The sequence below is a fragment of the Cygnus atratus genome, chromosome 3 (assembly GCF_013377495.2).
Source record: "Cygnus atratus isolate AKBS03 ecotype Queensland, Australia chromosome 3, CAtr_DNAZoo_HiC_assembly, whole genome shotgun sequence".
NCBI lineage: Eukaryota > Metazoa > Chordata > Aves > Anseriformes > Anatidae > Cygnus > Cygnus atratus.
This window is the reverse complement of record NC_066364.1, coordinates 80,126,305-80,145,291: the sequence shown is the minus strand read 5'-3', so window position 1 is coordinate 80,145,291 and position 18,987 is coordinate 80,126,305. Positions and strand designations below refer to the sequence as shown.

General features: G+C 38.7%; 1 protein-coding gene across 2 annotated transcripts in view; it reads left to right on the top strand.

Annotated features, from left to right (window-relative positions):
- Positions 1 to 18,987, top strand: part of ERO1B (endoplasmic reticulum oxidoreductase 1 beta) — a 33,275-nt gene that overhangs the window by 1,771 nt on the left and 12,517 nt on the right. For both annotated transcript variants that reach the window (XM_035565384.2, XM_035565391.2), the window contains exons 2-6: positions 2,431 to 2,550; positions 5,788 to 5,871; positions 7,163 to 7,204; positions 14,499 to 14,581; positions 16,475 to 16,548. In XM_035565384.2, coding sequence (XP_035421277.1) covers positions 2,431 to 2,550; positions 5,788 to 5,871; positions 7,163 to 7,204; positions 14,499 to 14,581; positions 16,475 to 16,548 — 403 coding nt within the window. The remainder of the gene's footprint in view (positions 1 to 2,430; positions 2,551 to 5,787; positions 5,872 to 7,162; positions 7,205 to 14,498; positions 14,582 to 16,474; positions 16,549 to 18,987) is intronic.

The following is an 18,987-nucleotide window of genomic DNA, read 5'->3' as shown; positions in this document are numbered from 1 at the left end:
TTATGTATTCAGGGAGCCAACTGCTCCGGTTTGTAAAGCTTATGACAAGGAAATAGAGTTTTGCTTGCTTGTTCCTGCTACTCTACGTTAGTTTTTCTCTTTAAAATTTGAGCCCTCTTCTAGTTTGGGGGGTGGATTATTTTTGGCGCTTTTTATTCTTCTGAGTAAAACGCACTGCATTTTGAAAGGTGTTCTTAGAATCAAAGTGTTACCAGAGACATCTGACGAAGGTGTAACTTCAGTTAGTTCACTATCTTGGTTAAATAAAGGACTGCAGCTTTATTTTCCATGGGTATTTGATACTGTTTGTAAATACAGCGTGTTGATTTGGAACACTTTCCTCTGGAGCATTTTTGGTTTTGCAAGGATGGTCTAAATATTTTTATAAGCAGTGGGAGGCGAGCATCAGAATTATTTCCTACTCCTCGTCTTTAAGTCCAAAGAAAATTTCTCAGCTCCTCCTCACTCTGCTTTCATCTTAATATGTTGTTATTCTTCACGTAGTTATCCTGTTGATATAGCTGAATATTTGAGCAAAATGTTGTTACCTTTTTTTTTTTTGCCTTTTTATATTTTAGCAGAATGTACTGCCGTTTGTTAGTGGTAAGGTGTTACCTGTAAAGATGGCCAAATTACTTTATGCATGTGTGATTGATAAGAAAAGTTGAGTTTTGCAATGAAATTGTTATAAATTAAAATGCATGGATGTTTTACTTCTGTAAATATCAATAATAACTTCTGTATTCTCACTTAGAACTTGGCAGTCGTGTGGGTTGTGAGGTCTTTAGGCTTTTTAAAAGCCTGTTAATGAATACAGTCTTCCAGAGCTGTTTGCCCAGGTTTGAAGTTAAATAACATTAACAAAAGCAAGTGTAACAGCATGGAAGACTTGGGGTGAAGTTGCTTCCCTTAAATGAGTTTTACTTCACTACCATAACTACTCTGCAGAATTGTGACAGCCTATTTAGTGTATCAGGCAAAGTAAGATCTATAGAAGGGGAATTTCCTACTAAAATGCTTTATTGCCATAACCTCGCTGTATTCTCTCGGGGTGGTGGGGAATACACTTCCTGGGCCTCCTTTCTGCTTCATAAGAGCAGAAGCCTACAGTGTAGTTTCTAGTGACATTTTTTTTATATCAAGCTTGGTTATATAATGGTATCTTTGCTGTGAAGTAGTGGAGTGATTTATCATGCATAAAACAGATGAGACGATTTCATAACCTCATCTCATCTAGCTGTGAAATCTATGGAGAAAAAAACACAATGTTTTTCTTCTCCTTTTGCACACAACCTTTTAGTAGTGAGAAGTTCTAAGCCTACACAAGATACAAAATATGCAGGCTTTCCTATTTTATTTGCTTTCTAGGCCATCGGTTATGCTGACGAATTTCACATCTGGCTGAAGAATAGTAGTAGTTAGCAGCAGTGCTTGATTCCATTCATTTAGATATGGACTAAAGCCTTCAAACGTACGTTTGAAAGGCCTTTCAAAGGTGCTTCTATTTGGTGAAGAAGCTGAGGAGTAGTTGAGATTTCATTAAATTTGTCACAAATGTTCATAGAATCATGTTTTTACTGTTCCTATCTTTCATTAAGGCACTGTCAGGGTCTTAGCAAAACTCTTGCCGTAGCTTAGTCTGCTCAGTTGTTGGGGCCTCTCTTTGCTGCTTGCACACTGCTACTTCCTCTCCTGTGCTGGCAGCACTTGGGCTTCCTCGGCACTTGTGCATGCTTTTTTGCAGGGGCAGTCCTGGGCTAGTTCAGTGCCAGCAAGCTTGTGGTCCTGGCACAGGAGTGATGGAGCCTGGGAAGTTCTGACTTAATTTCATGATAGGTTTACAGCCTTGTAGTATTAGGAAAACCAGGTGCAGACATCTGCATTTGTTTGCAGAATTTAACTGTGAAGTTACTAACTTCTTGAGCACAAAAGTACCTATGCCCCTTTCTCCCATATTGCTAAAGAAACTATCTGGATTTTTTTGTTCTTTTAAGAAGAAATGAAAAAGATAGGATAACAGTGCATAGTTGTGTTTTTGGGGGAATTCTTCTATCACATGCTCATTAGTTGAATACGTGGTATGCAATTCTGTGCTAAAATAACACTTATTTGTAGTTTGGAAAATCTTGCTGCTCGTTCTGCAGAATGTTCTGTATGTTGAATCTGTCAAAACAAATTGCCGGGCTCAAAATGGTAGTCCAGCATTGATTCAGCATTGTGTTTGAAGGTGGACTTAAGCTAAAAAGTGCAAAGGTAGGTTATTTTCCAATTTTGGGTGTGTAAAGTATGTTACATAATGAGAAATAAATTATTTGCTGTGGAATTTCATTTTGCTACTATTTCTTTTGACTGTCATCTTTTTAGAGGATTTTTCCACAGTTAATGCTGCATTTCTTGATTAAAAATCAATCCAATGTATTTTTTTTATAGCTCACAGGAGTCCTAGATGATTGCTTATGTGACATAGAAAGCATCGATGACTTCAATACGTTCAAGATCTTCCCCAAAATACAGAAACTGCAAGAACGTGATTACTTCAGATATTACAAGGTACAATTAGTGACTTTTTCACTGAATAATTTAAATGAAATCCATAAAATACAGGGAGGATTACTGAGCAAACCAACCAACTTGGCTGCATTAAGTTGCCTTTTAGAAATGTATAGTTCTTTCGTTTGGTTATAGCAAGTTTTCAGTCCCTGGAAGTTATACTGGTAAGAGGTCTTGTGTTTGGTCTGTTAATCCTGGAGTCAGTGACAGCAAATTTATTGTTTTCATTCAATGTATAAGTGGTAATTTTCAAGGCAATGTCTGCAGACAGCTACATCTGGGAAAGGGTTGTATATTAGCAACTTTCTGAAAGCATTCAGCACTTGTCTTCCAAGTAACTGGTATAATTTGAAATTGAAATATTACGATTTCCTTTTCTTATCAGCTTAGTTCTGATGTTAGTGTTTGCTATCTAGAGAGCTTTTATTTCTTTGAAAAATAGGAACAAATACTAATTTTCAATTGGTCTGTGATACCACTTAAGTCTTTCAACAATTGCTTTCTCTCTGTTAGACTCTGAGCAAAATAAGACTCTTATTTTCAGATATGTTTAGCTTGAAAATGAAGTTACATTTTGTCTGAGCTCATCGGATGGTTACCTGACACTGGAGAGAAAAAAAAGAGGTTCCTCTTCAGAGCAGGACATCCCTGTTTCTTCTTTGCTTTTATATCTTGGCCTTGTCTGACTGTGTGTTATGCTAGCGCTTCCCTTTAACTTGGTAGATTTTTCAGGATTTTTTTGTTCCTTTTCAGGATGTAGCAACTTATTTACTTGGTCTGGGATCAGACAAGTATTAAGTTAATGTAAGATGGGGTTATAAATGTGAGAAAGGAGAAGCACTAGAGTCTTCCCTTTGTAGTCTGAGCGAGCAATAATGTGTAACTTCATCCTGAATTTCCTCCTGCTACATGATGCAGTTCTAACTTGAGTTTTCAGGAGAAGCAAGGTATATGCAACCTGAGGGAAAATATTACTTGGTTCTGTTAATTAGTTTCTCTAGAGGCAACAGGAAGATTCTCCTCAAAGAGAGGGCTAGCATGTATATATACAAGGTTTTGTATAAACTACACAACAGTAATTTCGTCCTGCAAATTCAGGTTTTATCTTAATTTCAATAGCAGTCTGCAGATCATGGCTTGTTATAATCCTACCTCATCTTTCATACAGTTTTGATTTCATCAAAATGACTGTATGCTTGAGTGTACAAACAGTAGTTAATGCTTACAATTTTCCTGCATGACAGATACCAAACCAATACTTCAAATCATGTTGGAATCTATCTGTATTATTGATTCACCCTCAGTGGATAGGTATATTCTTCCAGTGGGTAGAGAATTGAGACAGCAAAATGCAGTGTGTTAACACACAGAGCTGGGCGATAGTCAGGAGTTGAAGCTTTTTTGCATTGCTGATATTACTAACAGATAGGAAGATGCAAGGTCCAAGTAACTAAGCAATATCTGTGCTCACACACAAAACACACTTGTGAGCCCAACTGAGGTTGTACAGTCCTTGTACTTTAATCAATACCAATTATGCACTGACTCCACAGCACTTCCTTGATTCTGTGCGGGGACAAAAAAAACTGCTGCTTATTCAGAAGGGAAGGATGAAAAACTTCCTAAATTATTTATTCGGCTTGATTTTCTGACAAATTCTTTTCTAGAATTACTAAATACTGTGTAGCAATGGGTGGACTGCACGCTGGCCCTCATGACTGCATAAGTGTGTTAGGGTTTACTTTGACAAAGGTTGTATCCTAACAAAATTAGCTGGTTTTGGTGTGCTTTTTTGGTAGAAATTGGTGGGAGGGCATGTTTTGTGTAGCAGCTCTTACAGTGGTGGTAGTGATGAGTTACAACAGGAATTCTGTTACAGTGTACAACTCCATTTGCTGTAAAGCTTGTATGCGTCTTTTCCCAGGAGCTAGCATATGGATTAGTTTTCTGGCTTAAGATGTGTAGACCTAAATAATATTTCTGAGCGTGTTTTTAATTCTTCAGTTTGTGTTGAAATTGCTCAAGGACTTGATTCCATCCTTGGAGTATTAGGCTTAATTTTACAGTGCGTTTTATTACAACTCTTGCTGTGTCCAACTGCAGACTTAAATATCTGAAAAAAAAGTTTCAAATATAAAGTAATAACCTCAAATCATTTAAGTTATTTGATGTAAGTAGTGACTTCAGTTTAATATCTTTGAATAATATTTATAAACTGAAGGAAACTAGTATAGGCTTTGCTAAAGGAAAACTGAGAAACAATAGCTTTTTTTTACTTTGAAAGTTGTAAAACTGTTTCTGTATTTTTATCCAAAAATAGTGATAGCTGCTGAGAGTAAATGTTTTGTATTTTACTTGCAATTTTTGGTTTCAAAGATGGTGTATTTCCACAGTGTTTCTGGTTGATCATGCAAGAAAACTTTCAGTCTGTAGTCTTCAGTGTAGGAACGATGAGGTTCACACGTGTGTGTGTGTGTATATATGGCTAATACAAAACTTTTTTTTAAACTGACTTTCATATTGACGATCCACATGAAATGTAATCGCAAAGTGTTTGAGTCTCTTGCTATGTAGTAGGTACTAGTATGTGTGTTATTCTGCCATTTGATGACAAATAGGATCATTGACAAGAAAGCATGACAGGATTTGCTGGTAATGTTTCTGAAGTGATTTCTCTTTGTTATTTATACTTGTACAACATCAACTCTTTAATTTAATTCCATTACTATTTTGATATCCATTATTCCTTGACTAGAGCAATGAAATGTATTAATGATTTGTCCATTTTTACTGCTTGGAATCTGAAATCCTTCAAACATTTAATTTGAACCATAAACTTCTGTACTAGTTCCTGTCTTCCATGAAATATTTCCTTGATCAGTTTAGTACAAATACAACTAATTAAGTACAGCCATTTTATAGCTGTGTCTGATTTGCCTTCTTTTTAGCAGTTTATTTACTGCTTTTAAGTTACATTAACAGTGAAAGATTTAATTTGGGCTTTAATATTCTGTGTATGTGTCCATTTGAAGACCATTATTAACAACTCCAATGTGCCAAGCTTCAGCTTCTGTATTCTGAGGGAGAGTAGTTCAGTGTATGTATATGTCAGTACTAAATTTAACCCTTTTCTTTGTATCTTTCTTTAATTTGAAAGGACTTGATACTGGGAGCTCTCTGTTTTAAAAGTTGCCTTAAATAATATTGATTGTAACCTTTTGGTTTTTGTGTGTTTAGGTCAATCTGAAGAGACCGTGCCCATTCTGGGCTGATGATGGCCATTGTTCTATCAAAGATTGTCATGTAGAGCCTTGTCCTGAGGTATGGATCAAATAACATAAAATAGAAAAGGGACATGTGACTAAGCAGTTTGCTTATTTTCAGTGAGTAATATTGTATGCTGTACTTTGCCGCTATAGTAAACTTAAAACCTTTGTAATAACATACTTCATCGTTCCAATGCTAAATAGACATAGTTCTGTGATTTCCTCTCATTTAGAATAAATCTTTTCCAGCCAGGCTGTATAATGTCCTCAAGGAAATGGTAGCACAGAATGTAAGTGAAGTGCTATAATAATTATTAGAATGTCAGCAATTATAGCTATGTATTCCCATCCGTGTGTAGCTTGATTCAGCTCTCTGATAAAATCAAGACTATCTTAGACAAAATCTCTGACACTGATACATTCATTCTTTCAAAATAAACACAGCTGTAAAATAGGTAACTGTGTGGGAGAACATGATTCTTAGAGGTAGTCATTCTCATCTCATTATCTAATATTTAGAGACTAGGGGTAGGTGTGATTAAGGTTCTCATGTGTACAAAGTCCCAACAGTGTATTTGTAGCATTGAGTCTAGGTCTTTGTTTCCTTGGATTTACCATGTCTTCTGTGCAGTGACTTAACACATGGGTTCAACGAGCAGTGATGAAAAACAATAGGTTGAAAAAATGCCTGATTTCATAAACTGCAAGACACTTCCAATGTTTAATGTCACTTTTATAACACTTCATGTCAGACACTAGAGCTTACAGTAATTGGCACTTTGTTGTCACCCAAGTAACTGATTGAGGCAGGTATATAACGTACGGCTTGGGTTTTCAGAAGACATGGAAATTGGTTCTTAGCCTGTTTGGAAATCCTGCATATTCAGAGAAAAGGTAGTCTTCCCTTGGCTTTTGAGAAATGTCAAATTGTTTTTGGCAGGCTTTTAACTATTCTGAAGAATATACCGATTCTTTAACTATATCAAAGTTCAGTTATAAGGCTGATCTATACTTCTAATCAGTCATCAGCTAAAAAAATTTGTAGTAGTTTAGAATTTTTACTAATGAATCTAGTTGAATTTAAGTAAAAGGGTGACAACTATTTTGAAAGAAGAAATATAATCAAAGTAGTCTAAGGTTTTAATCATTTTACCACTAATATAAATAACTCCGAGTCTGTCAAAGATATCGCACTGTTTTGAATAAATCCAAGGAAGGAAAGGAACAAGCTAATTATGTAAAACAAGTGTGGTTTGGCCTCCTGTAAACCTAGGAATTAAATATTTCTACATCAAGCCTAATTGTTTCTAGGAACAGAATAAAAACTGAATTATTTTTGCTTTTAGAGCAAAATACCTGTTGGAATTAAAGCTGGGAGCTCTAATAAGGTAAGTAGTCATTTATTTTCTAAGTTCCATCTCATTTGTTGTAATCTTAACATTACAGTAGATGTGTGGCTTTTTATTGCAAATCTTCAGTCTTGGCATAGTGATGCAATTGTTAACGTAACTGATCGGTTCCCGTATGCGGCTTTGCATTTTCTGTTTTATGACTAACAGTGTTCCTGATGTTGCTGGTACCATTGCACCATTCTGAGTCTTAACAGTGTGCGACTTGGTACAGATGGAATCAGTGAATAACCAGGGACAGCAACACATGGCCACCAAATGCCTGATGCAAAATTCTTTGTTCCTTCCTGAGTATAGGCCACCTTCTATGAAGCTATAGGCTGGGATGAATAGCAGTGCAGATTTTTTGGAAAAATTGTATGTAAACACAACCTGTAATAATCCAAACAAGGTGAACATTTATATGTAGTTTTGATGCATCTAATCTTGAACAACTCATTAGCCTTAAGTTGATGTAGGCTTAAGTCATCTGTGCCAGCTTAAGTAGTCAGTCTGTGCTGTTTGTTTTCGCTTGCTTTTGTCCAAGCCAACCTTCTTAGATCATCAAGTGATCTTAGCACAGCCAAGAAAGTAAAGGAGATATATATACCTAGAAAAGACGTCAGAGCAGGAAGACAAACCTCCCATTACCAAATCCTAAACACAGTGCCAAGAATAAAGGTTTTAGCAGTTGATTGGATAATAGTATCCATGGGACCCAAATGTGAAATCTTAGAAATGAATGCCTGGTGTGGTTTAACCTGGCTGGCAGCTAAGCACCACACAGCTGTTGCCTCACCCCACTGACCTCTGATGGCATGAGGAGAGAATCGGGAGGGGGAAAAAAGTAAAACCTCGAGGGTTGAGATGAGACAGTTTAATAGGACAGAAAAGGAAGAGGAGGATGATGATGACGACGATAATAATGTACAAAGCAAGTGATACGCAACATGATTGCTCGCCACCTCCTGACTGATGCCCAGCCTATTCCCAAGCAGCGGTCCCTGCTACCCCATATTAATTGCTCAGCATGATACCATGCTATGGGACATCCCTTTGTCTGGTTTGGGTCAGCTGTCCTGGTTCTGTCTCCTCCCAGGTCCTCATGCACCCGCAGCCTCCTTGCTGGCAGGGCAGTGTGAGAAGCTGAGAAGTCCTTGCCTTACTGTAATCACTGCTCTGCAACAACTAAAACTTCACTGTGTTATCAGCATTATTCTTACCCTAAATCCAAAACATAGCACTGCCAGCTACTAGGAGGAAAGCTAACCCTATCCCATGCAAAACCAGCACAGTGCTGTGGCTCTGTTGTAGGTTCATACTTATTCTTGCTTAACTCTATCTCCATCCTTCCCAGCACTTTCCACCTCACTGGACAGCCATAGTTACTGCATATTTCACCTCAGTGTAACTTACTGTATCATAAATGACTGGTATTAGGTTTAAACTGTATCCAACAAAAGATCACCCAAGGTAGCTGAGAGCTATCATGGAGTAATTTGTGTCCTGTCTTGAACATTGTAACAAGTCTGTCCAAACTTTAGCTCAGAGGAAGTCTCATTTCCTGTTTACACGTATATAGTGGCAAGCTCACTCTGAAGTGTGCCCCTTCGCTTAAAGGCTTCCGGTGGTCAGAGAAAAACTTCTGTCTCAGGGACATGACTGAATGTGTTTCAGCATACGCAGTAGTTGTTTGGGGAAAACTTTAGCACTTTCTCTGGACAGATCTCGAGTTTTAGCTGGCAAGTCTTTTGCCAGTTCTTTTTTTTCATTGACTGTTCTTTTCCAAATGGAAGAAAAGGAACTTTACTTTCTTACAAGTAAAGAAATTGACTACTGAAATACCATAATGACTCTTACAGGCATTTTAACTTCATCTCTTCTAAAACTTAGTCTTTAAAGATCCTTTATGTAGGTGTTTGAGCCTTCTGATTAATCCTGAGAGCCATAATGAAGATGTTAATTAGTAACTAAAGAGTATGGTGTTCTTAAGATGGTACTTAACATAATGATGTTGAGTTGGACTTAAAAAGGGAAATATCAGCCACTTTTTTCCATGCAATAAAGGAAGAGTGAAAACTTCTTCAGGGAGCTATCATTTGCTTGTATATGTGATGCAGTTGTTTCCTTTGAATTGCCTTGCAGGTTGTTGCAAGCAGCTACAGTACTGGAAGTACAGCAATTCTGCCACTTTAATCACTTGTAGAACCAAGGAGTTTATATCTGCTTCTTGTCTGCAGGAAAGATGTCATTGGGACTGACAGAAATCTTAGGCCATTTCCATACATCTTGTGGTTAAGTTAAAATTCTTTCTTGAAGCCAATTAAAAATGGGGAATCTCCTTTAATATCCCTTTTTAAGGAAGCATCAAACTCATCTTGGTATGGATATTTTGTTTCAAGGACTATGCAAATACTGTGCATGTGCTTGGTCCTTTTGAGGAAGTCCTGTATCTTGTGGATTATCCTTAAAACACTGTTTTAAAGGAAGTGGTTTTCCTCTGGGGACATACTTGTCCAATTCTTCTCTTTTGTCCTGATCATGTCTGACTTAGAAAGGTGACAACATCTGAAGACATCTTTAAATAATGCAAGTTACACTCTTGGGTAGATAAACTCAGGGTAGAATTCTGTGGAGAAGTCTTCTGTGACTTAAGTGCTGGGCTTCTGCACAGTTTCCTATTGTGCATCTCTCCTAATGCAGAGGAGCTGCTAAACTTGTAGCTGTATTTCACACTTCTGTGGCTTTTTTCCTTGTTCTAGGCAAAAGGTTTTTTTTTGCCAAGGGTTTCTTGTTGTTGGTTGGTCTGGGTTTTTTGTTGTTCTTCTGTTTTTTATTTTGTGGTTTCTTAATTACTGCGGGGAGAACAGTTCTGCATTTGGAAGATCATCTAGGCACAAAGACCAGCGTTACACTTCTACAGCATCTTCACAGAAGTGCAGTTAGCAACAGAGGATCTCTTTTTAAATTCTTGGCACCAATGTAAGCTTCTTCAGATGGTGCTGGAAAGTCACAAAATAGTTTCACTTTCTATAGTTCTACTTCGGCTGAGTAGTGAAAACATTTTTGGGTAATAGGCTGGTGGTGTAACGCCAGTAGGTAGCTAAGCACCAGCATACCACTATCGTGTTCCTGCTCCTCAGAGGACAGGGCAAGAAACTATCTCAACCAGTCTTTTTATTTTTTCTTGATAAGGATAGGGAAATCCCATGAGAATTACCATTTTGGGCAAAACAGGCTCAACTTTGGGAAGGTTAGTTTATTGCCAATTGATAACAGATGAGCGAGAACTAAAGTAAACTAAAAATGTTTTGTTCCTCCCTCTGAGCTGCACGGGGGAGTGGGGGTTGCAGACAATCCGTAACACTTGCTTGCTGCTCCTTCCTCCTCACTCTCTGCCCCCACTCCAGCACAGGATCCCTTCCATTGGATGCCCTCCTTCCTGAGCTGATCGTATGTGGGCTTCCTGTTAGCTGCAGTTCTTCAAAAACCACTCTAGCACGAGTCTGTACCACAGGGTGCAGTTCTTCAGGCATGAGCTGCTCTGCCACAGGCTCCTCTCCATGGGCTGCAGCTCCGGCCCGGGGCCTGCTCCTGCGGGGGCTCTCCATGGGCCGCAGCCTCTTCCAGGTCACATCCACCTGCTCCACCGGGGGCTCCTCCACCCACGGGCTGCAGCGTGGAGATCTGCTCCATGTGGGACCCATGGGCTGCAGGGGGACAGCCTGCTCCACCAGGTGCCTCTCCACAGGCCACAGGGGAACTGCTGCTGCATGCCTGGAGCACCTCCTGCTGCACTGACCTGGGGGTCTGCAGGGCTGTTTATCACTCCTCACTCTCCCAGCTGCTGTTGCAAAGCAGTTGTTTTTGCCCTTAAATCTGCGCTCAGAGAGGCCCAACCAGTGTCACTCACTAGGTCAGCTCTGGCCAGCGGCGGGTCTTTGGTCTAAGAGCAAAGGAGGTTGCATAGCTGTTGTTGTTAAACACTGGAGAATAGTTGAAGCCTGGAAACACTTTAGAATTGAATGTTCATCTCAATATGTTATTTCATCAGCAGTATCTGTTTCGTTCATTCTAGGTCAGGTGCATCTCTGTTCACATTTTTCCATTTAATAACCATTGATGTGAAAGAATGAGCCTCACACCTAGCAATTTCAAGAAAATTGAGCAAGAAGCTCTGTCTAGGGTAAATGTTTGTTGTGGGCAAGTCCCCTAACAATGTCTTCTTAATCTCTTTCACTACTTTGGTATTCAGTAGGTTTTGCTGTTTGTAACTTATTTCATAGCAGTCACATATGGTGCTGTATTTTGGATTCGTGACTAAAGCTGTGTGGATAACAAAGCAGTTTTTAGCTATTGCTGAACGGTGCTTGCAGGCCATAGAGATCTTCCCTGTTTATCTCTCTGCTCTTCTCTCTGGCCCCTAAAAGAACAGGTTAGGGGTGGCCAAGAGGCTGGGGGGGGGGGGGGTGCAGCTGGGATGCCTGACCTGAACTAACCGAAGAGATACAACAACATGCTCAGCACAACCTATGCTCAGCATAACCTAGTTGGGGTAGGCAGGTAGACTGTCCGAAGGACCTGTTTCCGTCCAACTGGACTTCAGTCTGTGTCTTGGAGTTGGCAAGTGATTGCCTTTGCATGACTTCGTATTTGTTTGTTTTCCACTCTATCACTTTGTAATCTGCCTTTATCTCAAGTCACTAGTCCTCATTTCCTCATTTTTGCTCATCCAACTCTCCCTTCCCCTATCTTGGCGGGGGGGCTGAGAGGGGCAGTGAGCAAGTGACCAGTGGATGCTTAATTGCTGGCCAGTGTCAACCCACCACATTCCTCTGAATTTCATCACAACAAATTTTCATAACATTGTTCATGTTTGTGTGTGTACTTGGACTCATCTTCCATATTTACAAGTGAGTGGAAGGGCCTGTTATTCATCTGTCCTACCACAAAAGCACAGGTTTGTTTTGCTCTGTTGGACCGTGTGGTTGCTTGATGCAAGAGCTAATATGAAACCTGTAAAAACACTCTGTAAAATGAATGTTGTTGTCAGTAGGCTTTCATCTCCTTCCTCAAAGTAAGCCTTCTGTCGTTAGTGGATAATACAGGGCATCACATGCAAGGTTTTTTATAATCCTTGTTCCCGTGGTGGTTGTAGACAACTTCTGGAGTGTGCCAAGAGACTGCAAGCTGTATAGATGACATGAAAGTAACTGGCTAATGTGCACATTGGATAGCTTGGACTAGCAAGCTTTTAGGCTAAGCATTAATATTGATGTGATCTAATAAGTTTTGCTTGCCTGGTAGCTGTCAGGTGGGCAAGTGCTAACCTCCCTTACTTCTTGGTGTGGGGTGCTCAGTTGTAATGTTCTCATGTTTTCAATAATGATTTCATACCTTTTCAAGTGATTCAAGAGCTTTTGCTCTTAAATCCTTGAGCTGCTGCATATCCACATATCAATGATCTTACCTCTGTCGGCAGTCTTACTTGCATGTTGCTTGGCTCCAGTTTACACATTCACTCACAGCTTCTCACAAACTCTACCATTTACTGAAAAGTTTGAGGCAAGGTTATACAGGCGTGCCTTGTCAGATCTAGAACGTGGATCACAGGTAGCTCAGCCTTTTCGGAGGAGGCTACCTGTTTATTCCTGTGTGCCTTTGTCTTTGACAAATACTCCCTTTTTGGAAGGGAGGAGTTAACTGTTCTCTTTCAGATGACACAAGCCTTGAACCTGGAAGATGGACATTTATGTCATCCATGTACAGAACCCTCAAGGATAAAGGGCACTTAATAACCCTTTCAGGCTTCTCTTCAGTAACAGCATTCCAGTTGTGAAGGGCAGAATTACCAGTGTATTAAAAGATTAAAACTATGACCATGTTAAAAAGAAAAACAGCATAGTGAAAGACTTCTCTATTGTGTATAACCTATTAAATATTTTAGTTTAAGTTTCATAAAATGTTAACTATCATTTAGAGTTGAATAAATCCTTTTATCACTAAGTACAAAATGTACTGTGAAGACCTTGCCAATGTTTAATTTCTGTGATCAACATTTTTAGGGGTAGTAAAGGTGCAAGTATAATTTTAAAGTAAGTTGTCCTGCCTACTTGTCTAAACAATTGTAATTTTTTTTGAGAAATTTCATGGTATGTGCATTGCAGGTAAAAATCCTGCAGCTTTTCTAAATATACTTAGGAAATAACTGGAGTATGACATCTTGACCACAAATCTATCCTCAAAAAAAAAAAAATGCTATCCTCTTTCTTTTAAAGCTTCTGTTATTACAATTATTGTTTGCTGTTTCTGAAGGGTTGACTGAAGTCTTTAATTTCTATTTTTATTTTGGATAGTAATCCTTCCTGTCAGTAAGTATGTGCCCCAGAGTAAGAGAAGCCAGCAGTTTAGCTTTATAAAAAGCTATCAGTTGCCTAACATCAAATCACTTTCCGTATTTCTTAAAGGCTGTGATAAGGTAAAAATCTGTGTAAACCAAAGGCTCTGTCTGCAAAACAAACAAAAGAGGAAATTGGGTTTGTTTATCTTTTAGGAGGGTGCTGATACTGTATTATGTTGTAAAACAGTTAGAAGGGTTTTTTTGAGCTATAAGTTGACAAGCTAACAGATTTCCTGGTGACATCAACATATTACTGTAGAATAAGGGAATTTCATTTAATCCTGCTATTAGCAGGACGATAAGGAAAACAGCTTCTATTTCACTGGATTACATTTAAAAAAAAGTTTAGAATTGGCATTCAGCTTAAAGACTTCAGTCCTGGCTTTGAAACAATCAGTTTGAGTCCAGATCAAAAGACCTCACTTCCAGACCTATGCATTATCTAAATCATTCTAGTGAATAAGATTAAATAAAACATGATGGGGAAAGTGGCCAAAACTGATAATCTTTCCCACAGGAATGATGGACAAACCTTGTGTTTAGCAAGTATAATCATACCCCAAGTTAAGTTTACAGCTATCCCATTGCTTGTATTCCAAAGTCAGTTTACAAGAATGTAAATAAGTATCAGAAATATTTCAGAACTCTATTAAAAAAAGAAAATCTGACACAGCTGAATTTTCTGTGGCAGTTGAAAGCACAGGGTGAAAATAGACTGACAAAATTAAGTGGGGAAAAAAAAGTGTTCCAAAGTTACTTGCCACTTCCAGAATGTAAGGATTTTTCCCTAATAGTGTCAGATTCAATGCTAAGCTTAGAAATACTTCTCACGTCACCTGCTTTCAGTAAATTTTATTTCACTTACTTACATATTGAATGTGACCTTTCTTACAGTATTCAAAAGCAGCAAATCACTCCAAAGAATTGGAAGATTGTGAGCAGGCTAACAAACTGGGAGCAGTTAACAGTACCTTAAGGTATGCTGTGATTTACAACAGTAGTATAAAAATAGTAACAAAGGGGCGTTTCTTTTTGTCTGTCTTGTTTTTGCAATGTGCTGGTTTTTGTTCATCATTCTTCCATAGCCCATTAAAAAGTAAATGTGAAATGATGCAAGAACATCTAAAGGTAAAAGTGTTAGGTAGGCTCTTTCCTTTTTTAAAAAAGTATACTATGATTTTATTTGAAATCTTACAGCATCAAGAGATGAAGAAAGTTTGCAAATGAACGTACTTTTTCTACATTTTACAAGTATCAACCTTCTTTGTTCTTGATGACTGTGCTGGATTAAGGAGTTCTGTCCTTCTCTGTTCCTCTGTTACACTGACGTGCCTGTTTGTGATCATTCAGTGAACCAGATCAGGGAGCTTGTGAGTTATTTTTGTTGGCTAAGTTATTTTTAGCTTCCATCAATTCCCTGATCTTGCTTATTGCATGGCACGGTCATGGTTGGGTGGGAAGAATTCTGCAGGATAGTGTTGCCCCTACATAAGAAAGCACTTAGAAAAACTTGCAGTTAATTAGATGCCTCACGTTTAGGAAGTAGCGATAGAAAAATCAGTTGATCACTGTTGTTGGAGAGGTGTGGCACCTTTGGCCATAGATTTCAGCAGTTCTACCTGATGAAAATGTAGAGACTTTGCCTAGAAACAAAATGGGACTGCAATTTGAAGAGGGGGAAGGCAAATGCTGCTGCTTGATACGTAGTGTCTTAAACCAAACTGGGTAGAGCATTAGCCCAGGTGTTTTGGGGGAAATGAGCTATTAACACTCTTCCACTTCTGTAGGATGAAAGAATGAGGCTGAGTACGTGTACAGAAAGCTAAAGAGAAGGCCTTGTATCAGATTAGGGCAGTTGATTAAAGGTGGCAGAGGTCAGGTAAAGGATCCTACAAGTGAAGGAAGAGTTTGTGCTTTGTAGGCAAACCTTCCAATTCTATACCTAGAAGTGCAAAATCCTCATGGTTTAGGGTTATTTTGCTTTATAAACTGTATTTCTCATGGCTATAAAATCTTGTCTGCCCACAATTACTAGAGAAGGACATCAGGGAAGCTTTAAGGCTCCTCGCCCGTTGCTAAGTATAGTCTCCTATTGTGAGTTGGCAGAAGGCTAAACGTGTATCTTGTTAAAGATTTGCAGCTGTAGAATTGAGCTAGTACTAATCTGGTCAAATGAAATAGGTTGTTTTCAGTATTTCCAGGGACTTTACTGGAACAGGGTTCCCGTTTTAATGTTGCTTACATTTCACTGTCAGTAGTGTGGTGTTGGTAGTTCCGTGCCGCACATATGCGTAGAAGGAAGCATTCAGCTTGTGGCACTGCTTGTGTTTCATAGTGAGAAAACTTCAAAGTACTTGAAATTGCTAGGGTGAGCTGAGTAATGTTGTTTAAAAGACTTAGATCATTCTTAGAGTAGTTTAGCCTGGAACAGGCCTTTAGAAGTCCAGCCTCCCACTCAGGAGCAAGACTAAGTATTGTAGATGGGTTTGAAAGTACAGGTTAAGAAAATAAGATCATCTTTTTTTCCTGAACTGACAGTTGCTGAAGTACTTTAGAAAGTGTTAAAAATGTGCTATGGAATTATTTTACAAAGCTTTTACTGAAGGGAGAGAAGTCACTGCCAGTGTAGTTTGTTAAAATAATGATGGTGAAATCTATCTTGGTATCTGACATGAAATTGACTTTCAAAAGTTGATGCCTGCTTGAATCCCTGTGCAGCTAATAGTAGTGCCATGTATTCTAGTGTGCCAGATAAAGTAATTCGGATTTCAATTCCAAGTTAATTACTGTGTTGATTGTGTTCTTTGAGTAGCTCTTGTTGACCTTGTTTATTTAAAAGTTTAAAACCAAATGTATTTTCTTCCCCTCAGTAACCAAAGTAAGGAGGCTTTCATTGACTGGGCAAGATACGATGATTCACAGGATCATTTTTGTGAACTTGATGGTAAAACATTTAAGCTTTTTCAGAGTGTTTGTTTTATTTACTGTCTCTTAACAACACAGAAGACTATAGCTGCTCTACCAATAACCATTTTTTAAAGGTTTTAATTTTGTGGTAAGCAGGCATGTGACAGTTCATATCATCTTACACACAGAGAATGCAGTTTGTACAAGGAGCGCTTAGTAGTCTACATTTATTGTTACCTCCTGCTAGTAAGTGGACAGGAGACTTTTACAAAAATAGCTTAAATGGGAGGGATTTAGCCTTTTTATTAAAAAAAAAAAAAGAAAAAAGCTGCTTATCACAGGAGATGTACCTGGCACAAATCTAAGATAAATACTTGCACTTGATTCAGCTTCTTACTACCATATTATTTTTGTTGCTGTTCTGTCATCTATGCTTGGGCTAATAATGTTCTTCCAGCCTTGCTATTTCAAACTATCTCTGCACTAAATTTAACTTTATTTGTAAAGACTTTGTTAAAACTTTAGGATGCTAAATTGTCTTTCCTCTGCTCCACATGTGAGTCTTCTTATTTGCATGTAACATTCGAAGCTTAAAGGAGTATTTTTCAGATAAACACAAGAGTTGTCATGTTCAAGGAAGGCTGCTAAAAGCATTTTTATTAAATACCATAGTAAGTTTACTATGCTGTTAAGGCATTGTGCAAGACATTTTAATCTACCTTTAGAGTAATACTTGGTGTCACCTGAGAAAGTAGTAGCTGTAGTGGACTTACCAATTGCGGTTCTCTTTGAGCGCTTGTACTGCATCGTATCTGTGAAATTTTCTGTACAAACTGTTTCTGTAATACATACTTGGTGAGCGTTAATGTAGATCTGAGCTGTTCTGTGCAATAAGCTGCTGTTGTCTCTACTGTCTTCAGGCTGCACACTCACATTTTTGAGAGGACTCAGTTGGGAAAGGTATAGTTTAGGAGCATTTCTTTTAGAAGTAATACTAGCTTAAGTAGGTCTGATACCATCTCCCTACTTTGTGCCCTGCTGAAAGATGATGTGCTACCCTCAGCTGTGTGCTTCCAGTGCTTTTTTTTGCACTGGCTGTGGCATGCGTCTCACTGCATGGTAAGCTGATTGCAGTTTAGTTGAATACCAGGAAAGCTGACATCTCCCTTCAATCTCCCAGACTGATGGGGTGAACTGGCTTGTTAGGTGAGTCCCTGAGCTGATGCAGGGAGAGGTGAGAGAGAAGAAAACTGCACTGGGAGTGAGAGGGAGGAGGGAGAAACTGTTTTTCTCTTCATTACCTCTCTTCCTGGTGATGTCAGAGCCCTTACTTCACTCAGATGTAGCACAAAGATATATCTTCAGTTTTACTTTTTACTATTGTTTTGTTGGGTTTAATGATAGAGTAGATAAGGGAATTGACATGGCTGGAGAAAAAAAATTCTTAATCTAGGTTGGTTTTCCATCTTTCTGTTGTGCTGCCCCACAGACTCAGCTGTATGTGGATAATGAGAATGAAGTGGAGAGCTGAAGTGACCAGGAAGCGTAGGAACTGCTTGGGTTAGCCATGTTGTCAAAGAAATCAAGTTGTAATTTGACATTGTTCCATCTGGCACTCACTGTGTTCTTGTGTCTTGTCTGTCTCTTTTCTTTGTTTTTGCTGCTACTGCTGAAGCGATGCTTAACTGCTCGTGCAGGATCATCTCTTCTGTTCAGAGCAGTTTCCATTCTTTTTTTGTCTTTTTTCAACATCTGAGCAGTTGCGCTGCTTGGGCTATTCCTATGAATGAGTCTATGGACTTCTGCCTTGTATTGTATGCAGGTCTTAAGCATGATTTGTTACTGACCTGGAATTTCAAAGAGAAGGGGAGGGAGTGCTTCCTGCTTTTTACTGATTGTAACTGGAAAACTTTGTCCAGTGTATTATTCTTACTCTATTCATACAGAGTTTTCAAGCAGAAAGAGCGCTGTTTAGCTATTTAGTTTGGGTATGTTGCCAGAATTTGAAGCGAGATGAGAAATGAGAATGCAACTTTTTGAAATGCTGATTAAATACTGTTTTGTGCTGTAACCAATAGTGTGTCCTGGGATATGCTGAGTTTGTTTGATTAAGCAGTAGGATCCATACTTTGTGCCAGCATACAAGGATTATTTGAGGAATAAGTGATATAGCTAATAAATAGATCTTACAGGTATTAAGGAGCCCCCTTAGCAGCATACCCATTTCAAAAAAGCAACTCGTCTCTCCCCTTCTTCACACTGAATACTGCTGAATGATTAAATCCTGAGTTTGAAGCCTGTTTAAAACAAAACACTGTTTAAGTATATGGCAGGAGAACACACTGCATGACAGGTGTTTATGGCAGAGTTGAAGAAGCCACTTGGAAGTGTTCAGACATTGTGGAAATTTTGGCAGCATAAGAGACTGTGGAATAGATTATGTTCTTTGGGGTTTTCTGCTTAGTGAGTATATTGC